Source organism: Punica granatum, chromosome 2 (assembly GCF_007655135.1).
Source record: "Punica granatum isolate Tunisia-2019 chromosome 2, ASM765513v2, whole genome shotgun sequence".
Classification (NCBI taxonomy): domain Eukaryota; kingdom Viridiplantae; phylum Streptophyta; class Magnoliopsida; order Myrtales; family Lythraceae; genus Punica; species Punica granatum.
The window spans coordinates 4,665,834-4,681,422 of NC_045128.1; the positions used below are offsets into that span (position 1 = coordinate 4,665,834).

The 15,589-nt window shown below is 38.5% G+C and overlaps 2 protein-coding genes across 2 annotated transcripts; both read right to left on the reverse strand.

Moving 5' to 3' along the window:
* Positions 1-1,314: 1,314 nt before the first annotated feature.
* LOC116198218 (translocon-associated protein subunit alpha-like) lies at positions 1,315-4,869 on the reverse strand. Its single transcript, XM_031528587.1, has 8 exons — positions 4,679-4,869; positions 3,844-4,008; positions 3,703-3,753; positions 3,516-3,604; positions 2,443-2,520; positions 2,107-2,310; positions 1,796-1,867; positions 1,315-1,630 (listed from the first exon to the last, which is right to left on the reverse strand). The coding sequence occupies exons 1-8, from the start codon at positions 4,752-4,754 to the stop codon at positions 1,583-1,585; spliced, it is 783 nt and encodes a 260-aa protein (XP_031384447.1). The 5' UTR covers positions 4,755-4,869; the 3' UTR covers positions 1,315-1,582.
* Positions 4,870-6,412: 1,543 nt separating this feature from the next.
* On the reverse strand, positions 6,413-10,594 carry LOC116198082 (protein XAP5 CIRCADIAN TIMEKEEPER). Its single transcript, XM_031528405.1, has 12 exons — positions 10,302-10,594; positions 9,602-9,667; positions 9,246-9,310; positions 9,033-9,133; positions 8,837-8,915; positions 8,639-8,715; positions 8,493-8,554; positions 8,250-8,381; positions 8,095-8,148; positions 7,580-7,645; positions 7,189-7,263; positions 6,413-6,739 (listed from the first exon to the last, which is right to left on the reverse strand). The coding sequence occupies exons 1-12, from the start codon at positions 10,470-10,472 to the stop codon at positions 6,689-6,691; spliced, it is 999 nt and encodes a 332-aa protein (XP_031384265.1). The 5' UTR covers positions 10,473-10,594; the 3' UTR covers positions 6,413-6,688.
* Positions 10,595-15,589: the final 4,995 nt, after the last annotated feature.

Below are 15,589 nucleotides of genomic sequence, written 5' to 3' on the forward strand. Positions count from 1 at the left end.
AAGGCAAGAATATTACGAATCATTTCGTCTTCCTTAAAATAAAATAACTAGAAACATGTATCTGCAAATCGCGTGGTGTGTAGCATTAGTCATGTCGATGGATGAAATAATTTGCAAAATAAAATTCTTTAGACGATAATATGTGATTGGTACTTTCACACCGCGTGATTGAGTGGAATGATTACCATGATAATTCTCGTTTCTCATGTCATCATACAACAGTGTATTGTCCTCAACAACCCGGCAAGGCGATATCGCTATCTCACCCCCTTCGAGAATGGGACGGGGTGAGGTCATGTGAATTGTGATACAGAGTGGGACCATAAAATTTACAGTATAGGATTAGGGGAAAATGAAATCTCGGGGGAACTTCAGGGGTAACTTTGGAATTGAACAATTCTTTTATCTGGATATTTTTATCTTGGACTCTTCATGGGCTTGGGCTTCATTGAGAAAGCGTGGACCGACGTTCTTGTCCCCCTTCTTCTTCTGCACATTATTCATCGGCGTGAGAAAGTCTTCTATGTAAAGGATAACACGTTCCCTTGCTGGAATGATGGATGATCAGGCCTCCGGGGTTAGACTCTTGATGAGAAGAAGAAGAAGAAGACCGTATATATGCTGGAATGATGGATAATCATCTCACTAGAATTTCGTCTAGCTTGTTCGAGAGCTTACACTATCGGTTCGTTCATCGAACTTGTTAGGATTTTGTCTTTGTCGAGAACTTAATCAACCTTACTGTGGTTGGAATTCCTTCTCCATCTCATCTAAATTATTCGCTCTCGCGTGGAATTTTTCTGCTGCTGTTTGTTTGCTGAAGTTTGAGCTCACTGACTAGAATCATGTCATCTTAAGATAATTTAATCATGTTCAATCGGAATGGATGAAAAATAGTGTCATCATAATCCATTCGCTCACAACGGATAATAACGGTTTCGTGAACGATATGATAAAATAAGGTCATGTATTAAGGAATTTTTTTCTAGCTCAGGAGAATTGTGCATATCTGAGTGAGTCCTACTCCGAGAAGACTAGCCATTAAGAGGATGTTTGGATTGAGAGTTGAGTTGAGTTGAGTTTTGGTTACAATTAATTTGTAATGATTGTATTGTTGAATTATGAGAAAAAGTGTGAAAAAGTAATAAATAATTGAGAGAAAATAATGATTAAGTAATAACTATATTCTTGAATTGTGAAAAAATAATGAATAGTTGAGAGAATTTAATATTAAAAATTGAATTGAATGGTTAAAAATATTTTAAAAAATAAAAAAATGTAATGATTGTGATGTTGAATTGAAGATAAGTGGAGTGGAGTTGAGTCGAGTCGAGTTAAATTTTGTTGCGAAAACAAACACATCATTCATCCGGCCGGGGTGGAGAACCGCAAAAAAGAAGAAAACCTGAAAAATTTTCTTCAACCGCGAGGCGGGTATTTCTGAACCTAACTCAACAAACTACTGCGACATATATTTCGGTTTCCTCTCTCAGATCCATGCTCCAAACATGTGGATGTGAGTTACAGTTGTCTGCTGTTACCTGTTGAGCCTCATGCAGCTGAATCAGTGAAATCCTTCAATCTACTTCTTTTTCGATTTGCTCGAGAGTGACTGGGTATATGCTGTTCCCTGCGCATCAGAAAGCAGTCATTCGCACGTTAGCAAACAATTGCAAAAGGCATATTTTAATGGCAGAGAAAGACATCGTAATCAGAGAGCAGACTTGAGCAGAGCAAATCAATGCAAAAGTAACTGCCAGCCATTTTTTGAATCTGGTACAAGCCGATAACATACCTGAAGCCACTCATCCAGTGATGCATCTGTTGTCTTGGTTCCAACTTCAACCTTTGGCGCCTTCTTGGTTTTCTGCATGAACATGAGTGTCAATCAGGTTTTCTATGAAAGACTTAAATGTCTGTCATATGGCTACGCGTCGACAGAAGTTGAATTATCGGTTAACATGAATCAAGAAGGTGCAACCGACATGTTATAGTGTGTATTACCAAAATTGCATCATATGGCAAATTTAGACAAAAACATGCAGTTATGCAAAGTGAAACAGCTATTTATAATCTAAAACATGCAAGATTCATCTAAAGAAATACCTTCGAGAGGTTCTGCAGGCGACCATGAACCCATAGACCAAGAAGCACAAGAAGAGCAATTCCTAAAGTAACAAGAAAGACGGACTCCATGTTGAGGAGACCACCAGATTCGACAACTTCGATAGTACCATTGAAGAAGACGGTTTGGTAGGGTTGCTGATCCACATCATAGAAGATTGTTCCCACAAGATCGAAATTTCCAGGCTGAAAAAAAAAAATTTGGGGCACAATTAACCCCAAAGGTGATTTTTACTTTGTCCCGTTTCATTCTGCCAATCACTAACAGGATATGGAATGTAGTCCTAGAATTAAAAGATATTCTAGAGGAATCAGCACCTGCAAGTACTTGCTGACAGCAAAAACGTAGGGGAAAGCGGCTTGAGTGGATGCTAGAACCGAGGCATTGTTGAAGGCCTAAAATTACAAGCAGGGAATATTATTTTAAATCTACATATTATAAAATACAAAGAAAGCAAGATGATTGATATACTTCCAGGCTTTCATTAAAAAATCTGAAATTATTAGGTCCCATTTGGATTGACGGTGCATTGATTTTAACTTTAACTTTAACTTTAACTCAATACACTACACAACAAAAATACACATTTCACAATTCAAAAATTTCAACGTTAACTTTAACTCAACACACTACATAACAAAAACACATATGTTTCCCAAGTCAAATTTATAATCACATCTCATTTGTCCTTTTCCACAATCAAAATCAAAATCAAAGTAACTTTAACTCTGAATCCAAACGGCCCCTTAGAAATCATTGAAAAGAAGAAGCGCGGCTATTTTGAATAGTGTATTTGGATCTTAGCAGATCTTGTTTCATTGTATGCACGTGTAACTACTGCAAAGGAAGTAAACAGCTCAAACAACCTTTGAGAGTTTTCTTGATATTAAACAAGACTGGTAAAGTCCTCAAATGTCTAAGTTTTTTCCCCACCTTCCCCTTCACCCAATATTAAGAGGAAAGAAACCATAAGTAAACTTTGCTGCCATCTGGCTTTCTGCTCTGTAAAAATTACTACAACCTAAATAATGCAAATAGAAAAACACCACAATCTACCTTGATGTTTTATATCAAACCCAGATAACCTTCGGGATACATGTAAATAATCCAATTAGACATACACCGACATACCAGGAGAACCTCAAGTTAGGGAACAATAGCTTTCTGTCAATGAAAAGTATATTTTAGGGTACATGCTAATCCTTGATAAAGAATGATGCAAGTTTTGATAACTCTCCTCTTCCTCGCAAAATTCCAGTCAAGTCAATATGCATCTGATTGAAAATTGCTTATCATAAACGGGGAGATAAGTTATCACACTTTGTCCAAAACAAAAAAGAAGAAGAAGAAGAAGAAGAAGACATGCTACATTCAAGTTACAATGAATTACCTGACCAGTGAGGTTCTGAACCAACAAACGGTGGTCAACTGGGAGGTGAACACTGGCCCTGATTCCAATGATATTCAAGCTCGACTCACCTATTATTGGCATCAAAGAAAGGTGGACGTGCCTCAGTGCAGCCCAGAGAAAGATGAAATAGGAAAATTATTGTCCCAAAGAAGACTCAATCTGATACCATCATTCTTCATTCCAACTAGCAATTCAGTCTCCTCTCCAGCAGGAACCACTGAAATGTAATGCAGTAAACGTCAGCCGAAATTGCTATTATAGTTCGAAATAGAAAAAGACATCTATAGAAAAAAAGTGAGTTCCTCACCTCGTGCTCCGTTCTTCGGGAAGACACAAACAGTTTCAACCCCAGGAGCTGGTCCAAAGCGAACACCACCAGATTCTTGGGCATCGTCACCAACAATCCCAAGTTCACCTCCTTCTTCGTTAGACTCAGCAACTTCAGGTTCGGCATCGGATTGGCACCTGACAACTGTCAGGAGAACAAAGTGTCAGATAAACGGATCAGCCAAACCGACATGCTGCGACAAACCTTGAAAAGAGCAAGTGCAACCATTCAAACATTGTGTTACGAACAGAGCAAGATGAAAAACATCACCAGTTCCATAGCACAACGTACTAAATAGCTCAGATTTGATAGCTAGGCACAATAATCATAACGATACCGAGAATCAAACCACTCATAGGAAAAGAACAACCCGACAAACGGGAACAAAGTATTAGCAGCTTTTCTATGCAAATAGTGCAGAAAAAGTTATGCACGTCAAACCCGTATTCAGCAGAATTCAAACTACAAATTCAACATTGAATCAAACCACTCCCAGGACATCAGGGAAGAGGGGGGGCAACCAAAAGGTGGACACACACACACACACCCCAAAAAAAAAAAAGAGTCAGCAAGCAGAAGCTTTTCATGCAAAAACTGCAGCAAAAGCTAAATTCCAATAGATCGAGATGATCGTGACAGGCAAGGACAAAAACAGAGGATGCAACGTGGCTGAATTGGACAGCTTGACGGCTAAAATCGACCAAAGGGCGCGCAATTTCAAATCACATGTCAAATCGGAACATGCATGATTGAGACCGGGGGGTAAAATGCAGTACGGATCTAGATCTGAAGAAACCGAGGAACTGAGCGGGACCTTGGAGGAGGAACGGGGAGGCCAGGAGGAGCACGGCGAGAATGAAAACCCTAAGGCGCGCCGTCGTCATCGACATTCCGAGGAAGCTCTGTCGGTCAAATGCTTCGGGGGGAGAGGGGAGAGTTCGGACCTTACGACGACGATCGCTACTTATTAACGGAGAGGAACGAAAACAACCGGCCGCATGAACTAAATGGCAGAAAATAAAAAATAAATAAAATCTGGAGTTAAGTTTTTATTTTTCGTTTTCCAATTTTTTTGGGTGAAATTTTTTTTTTCCAATTTTTACTTTATATGCATATCCGTAATAATCGTAATGTATTTATTAGTTTCGTGTTAAAATCACAAATTGATTTGCTTGTTCCAAATTACTCATGATACATACCGCAAGAAATTTATGAAATGTAAAACAAAAATTGGATAAAGATTTGATGAGAAAGTATTTTCAGTATATACCATATTTATGTCGAGAGAGTACAGTACCAGTAATTCCATGTCAGGGTGTATTAATAGATTCTATAAACCTTAGAAAAAATTGTACCATATATCTCATAACGAGTTTTATTTTTTTAGTATCCTAACGTTAATAGTTTGATTTCAAATCTAGCCTACCATAGAAGTTCCGTCCATCTTTTATGGAAATGTTGACGTGAAAAGTGTGTGGATCCGGATATAAGAAGAAAAAATTACGCTATGCATCCTAACATTTTTGTTGTTTTCGAATTTTGTCCTAACCTTTTGATACTTTCTCAATTTTATCCCAATATTTTGATAGTTTCTTGATTTTATCCCAATCTTTTACCGCTTTCTCAATATTATCCCAACGGTTGGGATAAATTCGAGAAATTATGAAAAGATTGGGATAGATTTGAGAAAAAATAAAAACATTAGGATAAAATTGAGAAAATATTAAAAGATTAGGATACATAATGTTATTTTTTTGTATTGGGACTCACGAACACTCCACGTTAGCGCCAAGCAATTAACGCACCGCGTCAGCATTTTCCGTGAAAAATGGACGGAATATTTATGACGGGATAGATTTGATACCAAATCATTAATGTCGTGTTTGGTTTCAAAGTAGGATTTTAAAATCAGATTTTGATTTTGAAAAAGAGTGGTATAAATGAGGCCCACCCTTTAACTTTGAATGAGTTATTTTGTTTTGTTGTGGAAAAAAAGTGGTATAAATGAGACTTACCCTTTGACTTTGTATATGTTATTTTGTTTTGTTGAAAGTAAAATTAAGTTAAAGTAGGATTTTAAAATTATATTTTGAAACCAAACAAGCCATAATATTATGATACCTTAGAAAAAAAAAATCAACGTTGGAAAAAAATTAAGATAACACGTAAAGATTGGTATATATGACGTTATTTTCCCTAAACTTTAACACCTCTATGGGTACTTGCTTTAGGCCGTGGTTCCGATTCCCAAAATTGTAAAGGAAAAGAGCGATGCTGACGGATTTAGAAGGTTCGAAAGGGGAGAACCGCGCGGGGTCACCTAACCCAGAGATGGATGACAGTCCAGTGGACTCACTTGATTAACTTGTATAGATGTATAAGGAGTTTTTGATGGACTATATAGTCCAACGGCTTTAGTTGATTTAACTGGTCTTAGTGTCAATTGATACAGAACAATTATTTCATCGGGGTCAAGTGCCTCAGCCCATGTTATTGGCGCCTAACTATCCTCGAGAAGTCGCTAGCTACCAACCTTCGCAATTAGATATCACCAGCATCTTCACTTTAAGTAGGTTCATTTCATCGTTTGTATTCGACAATGTGTATGATCAAAAGTTATCTACTAGCCTTGCACACTAGCTCGTTCACACAATCAAGAAGCCAATACACTACTCTCGCCTAAAAATAGAAATGTAAGCCACAATTTTTGCTCAAAGTGACAAAGCCAGTTTTGACTAGGCAATTACAAAGAACAGTCCAGACTCAGTTCATAGTACCATATTCTCTTCGCATTTCCATCTGAATCAGCTCTGGCCTTCTCAGATCAATCCCCATGTATGGTATACCGCTCCCACTTCTTTGTTGGGTCATATATCTGCAATAGACATGACAATGCATTACAAATAAGAACCTGTTTCTTCGAACCAACAAGACAACACCACACTCCCAAGCACTGGAAAGCTTCCATTCCAACACCCTATTAACAAAAGATGCAAAAACAGAGTTCTTGTTCTACAGCAACCCAACAAACACAGTTGTATTTAGGAAAATCACAAGTAAATATGGGAAGACCAAGAACTCCCCAACAGCATTCTGGTATGCTAAATAGGATGATAAGGAACTTGCAATGAATTTCTTCCATGTAATGAGAAGGAAATGCCAACATTATATAGTCGCACTATCTAAGGAAAAAACTTTGGAATTTGATATCAATTTTGAGTCTGTGTACATGAGAGAGAGAGATACCAATTTTGAGTCTGTGTACATGAGAGAGAGAGAGAGAGAGAGAGAGAGAGAGAGAGAGAGAGGGAGGGAGGGATATACCTCCCATCTTGAAGCAGGGAAGATGTGTTTGTTCTTCTCATACCAGTGCCTCTCCACAACCTTCCCTGCATGAGACTGCAACAGATTGAAGAAGACATGAGAAGCCATTTTTCACTTGAGCAGCATTTACGCGTATATATATAAGGCAGCCCAATCAACATGATGCTTCAACTCAGCAAATTCAATCAGTGGCTACCTCCTTAAATGAGGCAAAGTTTTAGAAGAACCACCAGCTAATGGTGAAAGGAGCATCTGACAATGACGTGTAAGACTAAACGACAGAATTAGTCAGATAAAACTAACATTGCCACATTACATCTATTTATGCTTCTTCTTAGGCATATGTGCAATATCATCACAAGAAATCAAAAAAAAAGGAGAGGGAACGTACTTCATCCTTTTCTATAGTTGCATCTGCGATAGTCCTCACATCCTCATGCACATCGAAGTGAAAAAGCTGTACCACAATAAAAATCATATTAAACACTTTAGAAATGTTGCAGCTCATGCAATAGACGAAAGTTACATTCCACATAGTAAAAATGAGGTCAGGATTGAAGACATTCATTGGCTTATCAAGTTTCCACCATGCAAAAGCTATATGGGTATATCTCACTTGAATCCTTCATAAGCACTGGTTTAGAGCTCCTCAAGACTATAATCAAGGTCCACCTAATCACCAAACTGCTTTTCCATAATTCCATTACAATAATCCTCATTGCGTTGCTTTTCAAGTTTATTTTAGCATTTAAGAGAGGGAAGTATCCAAGCTACTGGTTGGAATATGAAGCAGACGCATCCCTTAGGCAATCAACTGCCTTGTCTCTAACTAAGAACCCTTAGGGAACCTGATCACTGTGCCAGCTATACTACATCACAGATCATAATAAGAGAGTAGAACATTACCGGTCCACTTTTGCCCCTGGCTTTATTGACGATGAGCTCATAAAAACTGTGTTGCTGAAATACCCAAATCAAGAGAACAGGAAGTCAACCAGCATGTTACTTGAGCAAATAAATTTATGGCAATGAACAACCAAAAACTTCATCAAGTATCTTACATGTGGAATGATCAGATCTTCCTTCACGTAAAGCAGATTCTCAACAGAAGTTGTACGGATTTCTCGAAATTCTGGAGCAAGCTGCTGCTGGATAGCACGAAGAAATTCACCAATTGTATCACCTTTCCGCACCTGGATAAATCAAAGTCAAGGAATATCACTCCAAGGCCAGGATAAAATTATGCATTTGACTAAGTAAAAACAGAAAAGCTATGAAAACAGCGTTTAAGCAAAACTGCTTGCCTGGATAACTCGCCTATGACCTGCTCCATCCCAGTAACTATATGTGATTTCCAGGGGTTCATCTATAAAAGACAGCAAATTACTTTAGAAAGGAACATTCCTGCAAATTCATATGTTTGTGAGAGAAGATTGGGAATGAAAATTACTCCGAATCTGCTCTTGCTCAAGAAGCCACTGCTTTCGCAGCCTTTCACGCTCTGCTTGCTCCTCTGCCTCCCGCTCACTGAAAGATTAACCTCAGCGCCTCTAAGCTCAAGTGTTAGAATGAAGTTCAACTCCTAAAAGTACATCCAACATGCAAGCACAGATGCAAGTGAAGAGTGAGGGAGGGAGGGAGAGAGCACCTGTCTGGAAGAAAGCTAGTCTCCACCGTGGGATCTTTGCTGAGTTTAGATTGGCCAAGCCTCTTTGGTTCCACGGTTTCTGTAAGAACAATACCATCCTTTTAAGCTCCTCCACTTTATGGCACAATTTTACCAGGAAAAAGAATATTTCATAGAAAGTGAAACAGGGTAAAGAAAGAACAGATGTTATTCCCACCTTCCTCTTCACTCTGGTCATCTATATCATCCACAAAGGATAACCGAGAGTTTCCCTTTATTTTCCTTTTCTTAAGCTTTTGTAACTGAAGCTCCTCCTCTCTGAAGTGATATAACGAAAGACAGAATGGACAGCCGTTAATCTACAAAGATATAGCAAAGCAAGCATGCGTGGCTTTAAATACCATTAACAGCAAAAAGGTCCAAAACTCACTCTTGTTGTAGCTTTTGAAGCTTCTCCTTTTCTTCCTCCTCGATTTTGTTGCGGATATTCACCCTCTGCAAAAGAAAATCAATTTTTAATGGAAACTCATGGTTGATTAAATGATTGATCAAATTAAATGATATAAAGGAGTTGACTGAGGCATTGTCACAAGACTCAAGTTCAAGAGCCATCACTATAATCTAACGTGGGGCGGTGCCCAATGAATTCGGCGAGACAACAATTTACTTGGTTTCATGGGCTTGCATAATGTACATCAATGCCCAGTTAAGGAGTCCCTTCCTGATAAACACCAACTCTAAAGAAACGAAATAAACAACCTATATAAACAGAGGCAGGTCAATTACCTTCTCAACGTACTGCTCTCTCGTAACCAGACCGATCGTTTCCTTCTTGAAAGCAGTCTCAAGAATCTGAAACTCCAATACAGCAGAAGTAGGTTAACAAAAGATGCTCAATGCAGCACCATACAAAAAACGCAAAAGGGGCAAATTATATGGTCACTTCACATCCCGAACTTGACATTAAGTCAAAACTGCCAGAGCTACCTTACCCTCTTAGTTACATCACATATGCAGTCCAAATACACCAACACAAATGTACTTTTACCGCAGTCTAACTACAAAAACATCTGATCCTACCAATGCCGAGCATGAGACAATCTACAAACGGGACATAAGATAACCTATCCCAAGGTTAACCCATTCAACAGCACAGCCGTGAATAACTGTAACTTTCAACCGAGTCCCCGCAATGTCCATCTTCCGAATACTGCAGAATCGTTCCCATAGTGGTCAGCAAAAATCACCAGGAACCGAGGGTCTACACTACTATATCATCTATAGGCAGACCAATTGCTTGAAAAATGTCGAATTTTCGCCATATATCGCAACAATAGAATATAAAATTCATCTTGGAGAGTCCAACAGAGGAGAAGCAGTTGGCAGCAAAGCTAGAAAAGTAAGGAAACCCTAGAGGTTCGACTATTGAAAATCAGCTGAAAGTATTCCTAAAAGATTGAGATGCCGAGGGAAAAACCAATCATACCTCGGAGGTGCTCGAGCCGAACTGAAGGAGGCCGGGCTGGCCCTTGTCGGAGGCGGACTTAGTCTTGAGCTCCTGTATCTTCCGGCGCTCGGCCTCCCTCTGCTTCTCGAGCCGCCTGATCCTCACGGCGTCCTGGGCCGTGCCCACGTACCCGTCTCCCATTCCCGACATCTTCGCTCACCTCCAGCACGCCCCTCTCCAGCGGATTCAGCTCTGCTCTTCTTCTTCCGATTCGGTCGAAACTGCCGGGTGCTTCAGCCTGCTTCGAGCTTCAACCGCCATGGAAATGAAAACTTTGGAGCTGTTTTCATACGACGTGAGAAGTATGGGCTTGAGCCGTTTGGGCTTGGGCCAGGCCTCTTCTGACCGAACCGGAAACTTCGCTCGGCCCAATGAAGTACCTCCATAATTGTTTAGCCAATTTAGTCCCCAATGTTTGGACAACTTTCCGACTAAGATCCCTACATGACGAGGTTGATGGCGAGGCACGTTTTCGCGGGGTTTGCCGATCCCAGGGTGTACTTTAGATCGAACAAGATCTCTTAGAGAGGAAACTCCAACCAAGGCGGATCTCGCTTTTATCATGTTGTGATAGATAATCCTACATAATACAATCCGGAAGAGATTATTTTTTCGCCATATACGAGATACAAGCACCAAATGTAGTGTACTATTTCAGTTTCAAGTACCATTGCACATCGTGCCCACAAATATATATTTACATTTATGTAAGAAGCTCATCACAATCAAAGTCGCAATTCTCCAATTTTGCTAGTGTTAAAATGTTAGGCTTTGGCGGGGTTTCAAACGCCACCAAACTCCTCTCTTTAAAAAAAAACAAGAAAAAAACCACCATCCAAACAAGGCAACAACGATCAAGTCATTACCAAAGATGTGACTCAGTGTGTGTTTGAACTTAAAATTAAGTGTTGAATTTTAAGGTATTTAATGGATTAAGTGCTTAATGAATCAACTAAAATTTGTTTGATAAGACAAATGTTACTTATTAAATGATACTTACGAATTGAGCAAACCAATCTATGTTTAGCATCATTTGATCGCTTCGTTTAGCATCAATGTTAAAGCATTGAATGAAGTAGTTGTATTATGATTAAAGTTACACTGTTAACACAAGGCATAATCTCATATGAAATCAGTAGAATCGAAACGTGAGAGCGGTTAATTGGTACTTATTCGATAAACGTTCTCACTTGAGGGCAATTTAGAGTGTGTTTGGATTGAGAGTTGAGTTGAGTTGAGTTTTGATTTTAATTGATTTGTAATGGTTATATTGTTGAATTATGAGAAAAAGTGTGAAAAAGTAATAAATAATTGAGAGAAAATAATGATTAAGTAATGATTGTATTGTTCAATTGTGAAAAAGTAATGAATAGTAGAGAGAATTTAATATTAAAAATTGAATTGAATGGTAAAAAATATTTAAAAAATAAAAAAGTAATGATTGTGATGTTGAATTGAAAATAAGTGAAGTTGAGTTAAGTTGAGTTAAACATTGTTTATAAAACAAACACACCAGTACGTGCATGTCAACAAATTTCCACTCATCCTCAGACAAGTATCTCTCATCTGCAGCTCCTACCGTCCGCCTTAGTAGGTTGAATAAAAGCGACATACTATTAGAGGTACTGTCATCATCATTTTGAGGGACTCGTCTCCTTTGAGTATGCACATCCTCTTTGAAGTAATATGAGCATTTTGTTATCTTGCGACTTAGATATGCCTCGTATATTGACCATTCTACGCAAGTTTTCTGCTCAATAGTCCGCTTGATTTTGCCAAGGTACTTTGTGAGTGTGATATTTTATGTACTCCATAACTATAGCATTTGAAATTCCCATGGCCAACTGAACATATTATCATGTAAATTACCTTTCAAATGGATACATCCATCTATATTGCATGGGCCCCCCGTAGTGTGCCTCCTCTACCAAATGAATCAGTAAATGCTCCATCACATCAAAGAATGATGGAGGGAAAATCATCTCCAGCTTGCACAGGATGATGGGGATGTTCTTCTCCATAATGTTCAAGTCCTCATGCCTTAGAGTCGTGGAGCATAAGTCTTTCAAATAACTTGTTGAGCTCAGGCAAATGTCTCCAGATGTGATCTGGTAACTCTTTGAAGGTGATCGGCATCAATTGTCTCATAAAAATGTGATCGTCATGACTCTTCTACCGGCGGAGCTTAGCTGAGACGACATTCACAAGCCTTGATATGGTCGAGGAAGACCCATCGGGATTCCTGAGGTTGCTGACCCATTCACAAATTTTTATTTTTATTTTTGCTTCGGCATTAACAACTTCCAATCAAGTCTTAATATAAGATGTAGCTCAAGATAATGACATAAGTCCTTAAGTCCTTTCAGGCATTTACATTATCCTTTGCCTTGTCCTTGATGTCTATCATCGTATTGAAGATATTACCGAAGACATTCTTCTCAATATGCATGACATCTAAATTATGTCGACTCAAGTGATCTTTTCAACACGGCAACTCCCAAAATTTGCTCTGGTTTGTGAAATTATGATTATAGACGTTCCCACTTTGGTCACTTTCAGCACATTGCGATTAACCCCGTTGAATATCTATTAGCTACTAACTTTTGGAGGTGGCAATTATGTTAGGAATTAGTATATGCCTTAGAGGCAATCTATCATCAGTTCCGTAATATGACATATATTTCATTATATTACGAGGCATTTCTGTTATTGTGTAGATTGCGCTAAATATGATTTTACACAATAATGTCCTTAGAATAGTAGGTTCAATAGGCATCAAGTGTGACTTAATTGTGATATCCTATAATTACTGAACATTATTCCTAAATGTTCCTAGTCAAAGTATTATCGTTAATTAGGACAACGATAATACGGTTAGACTAGTATGGATGTTGATTGATGACCAAGTCTCACAGGTCATGGATATGGAGATATCAAGTCACACCACATGTATATATTAAGAGTAATGTGTATTAGACTGACCCGCCATGAGATTGCTATATGGGTTGTTACGTAACTGTCATTAGCATATCTTAAAGTGACTATAGTGTAATGGTCCTTTGACTTGAGGTCACCATGGATTCCTACATGTAATATCATATACTTTGATAATGTCAAACGTCACCGTAACAGGTTGGTTATAAAGACAGTTATTGGGTATACCACAGAGCATGGAGAGGAATGTGAGTGACCAAGATAGGATTTGTCCCTCCTACATAACGGGAGTGATATCTCACGGCCACTTGGTGGTTAAGTCTAAAAGTGTATGCATACCCAAATGAGTCGATATAGCGATATCGAACTCATTTGTTCTAATAGACTTACCCGGTAAACCAAGAAAGAGAGATATTGAGCCATACAAAGATGTCATCGATCATGTCTTGAGCTCAATAGAGATATAGAGGACAAGGGATTATATTACACGGTAACGTAGGTCACAAGGTTCGTCGAGAAATTGACTTTCCGATTACTTGAGTAATAGTGATGCTTTGTTAGATGCCGCTCACTGTTTGTAATATTGAAATAGAGATTTCGATATTACTGTCAACGTAATTAGGAACCTACAGGGTCACACACTACGACTAAATTGACGAGATATTTTGAAACAATAAAATCGTCTAATAGAGATTAGACGATTTAAGGTGCGACCGATTAATCGGATATTTAATGAGATTAAATTTATCGATTAATTAGACCCGATTTATTAGATTTAATGGTGTGCTAAGTGGTTATTTTCTATGGAACCATTTGGAGCCCATTATGTGAAGACACATGGACTAATTATTTTATAGCCACTCAACATAATTATATGGCTTACATGTGGCTATCCACATGTCATGTGGAAACCCAAAATTGGGCAATCCCACATTGGTGGGAGAAACAAAATTCTCCCCACCAAAAGCTTATATATATGTAAATGTATATGACTTAAATTAATTAAGATACAAATGCATATTTATATATGTATGCATGTGTGAAAGTATATATAATTTGAGTTGAATTGTTCAATTCAAATTAGGTCCATTAGTCTAATAAATTTCAGGTGTTGCATCGGTGTTTCCTTTGAGTATTGGCCGCTAGCACCGCCGATTTCGAAGACTCGTCGACAAAGTCGGTGTGGACACCGGTAGAGGCGTCACGCATGGGACGCTCAGTCAACAATTATAAATATTCTAAGTACGCTTTTATTTACTCTTATTATTCTAGTAGGTCTTGGAATTAGTTTCACGGGTATGAAATTTTGAATTTTTGTTCCTTTTTCGCTTCCGTTGGCTCCGTGAAACTAGCAATTGGTATCAGAGACTAGCTAGTTAGAATCTGAGTAGATAATAGCATAAAATATGATTTTATGCTTGGTACTGATATGATTGTGTTTGATATTTGCGATGCATGACTGTTAGACATGGACTAGGTCCTAGTTGTGTTAGTATAATAGTTATACGTGTGGAGTATTATGTAATGGTTACATAATAGTGTATGGTGAGATCGATTAAATGTTAATAAAATCCCTCAAAATATTAAGTCAATATCCTTCCACGTGTAACTCTCGTCAAGACCAAGATCGATGATTGTGTAGACCTTGCCTTCGCAGGATGCCATCATCTGTCCTAGTAAGACGTGGTGTTTACCAGTGAGTCGGACTTAACTGAGCAAGCCTAATAGGATTAAGAGTTCAGAGGTATGTAGTTGGGCATCGATCTGCAAGTTTGAATAAGGAATTATTCACCCAACTAATCAAGAGTTGCATGTGATGCAATTGGGAAAGTGAGTTTCCTACCTAAATAGCCAGTTCTGGGTGAATCAGTCCTCGCTGACTCAGAGCTTGGTGAGATATGGATCTTGAACTACTATGAGAATGATATTTTGTGAATCAATGGTGAGGGTCATTGATTTGATATAAATAGTGGGAGCAATATTTAATAAAGTCCTCATTGAATATTGTTGTGTCATAATACATATTTTGCATATTTCTGTGGTAGTTACCATGGTAGGAAGCACTTCTAGTACTTTCTGTTTACGATCCGTCCTTGATAAGGACAAACTGTCAGGGAGTAATTTTCTAGGTTGGTATCGAAACTTGAGAATTGTTCTCACAAAAAAAAAGTTATATGTCTTAGAGCAACCTCTTCTTGCGCCACCACCTGACGATGCCCCCCAAACTGAGAAAGATGCTTATAGTAAGCATCATGATGATGTCGTAAACGTTGGATGTCTCATGTTAGTCACCATGGACTCGGAGCTTCAGAAGCAACACGAGAACATGAAGG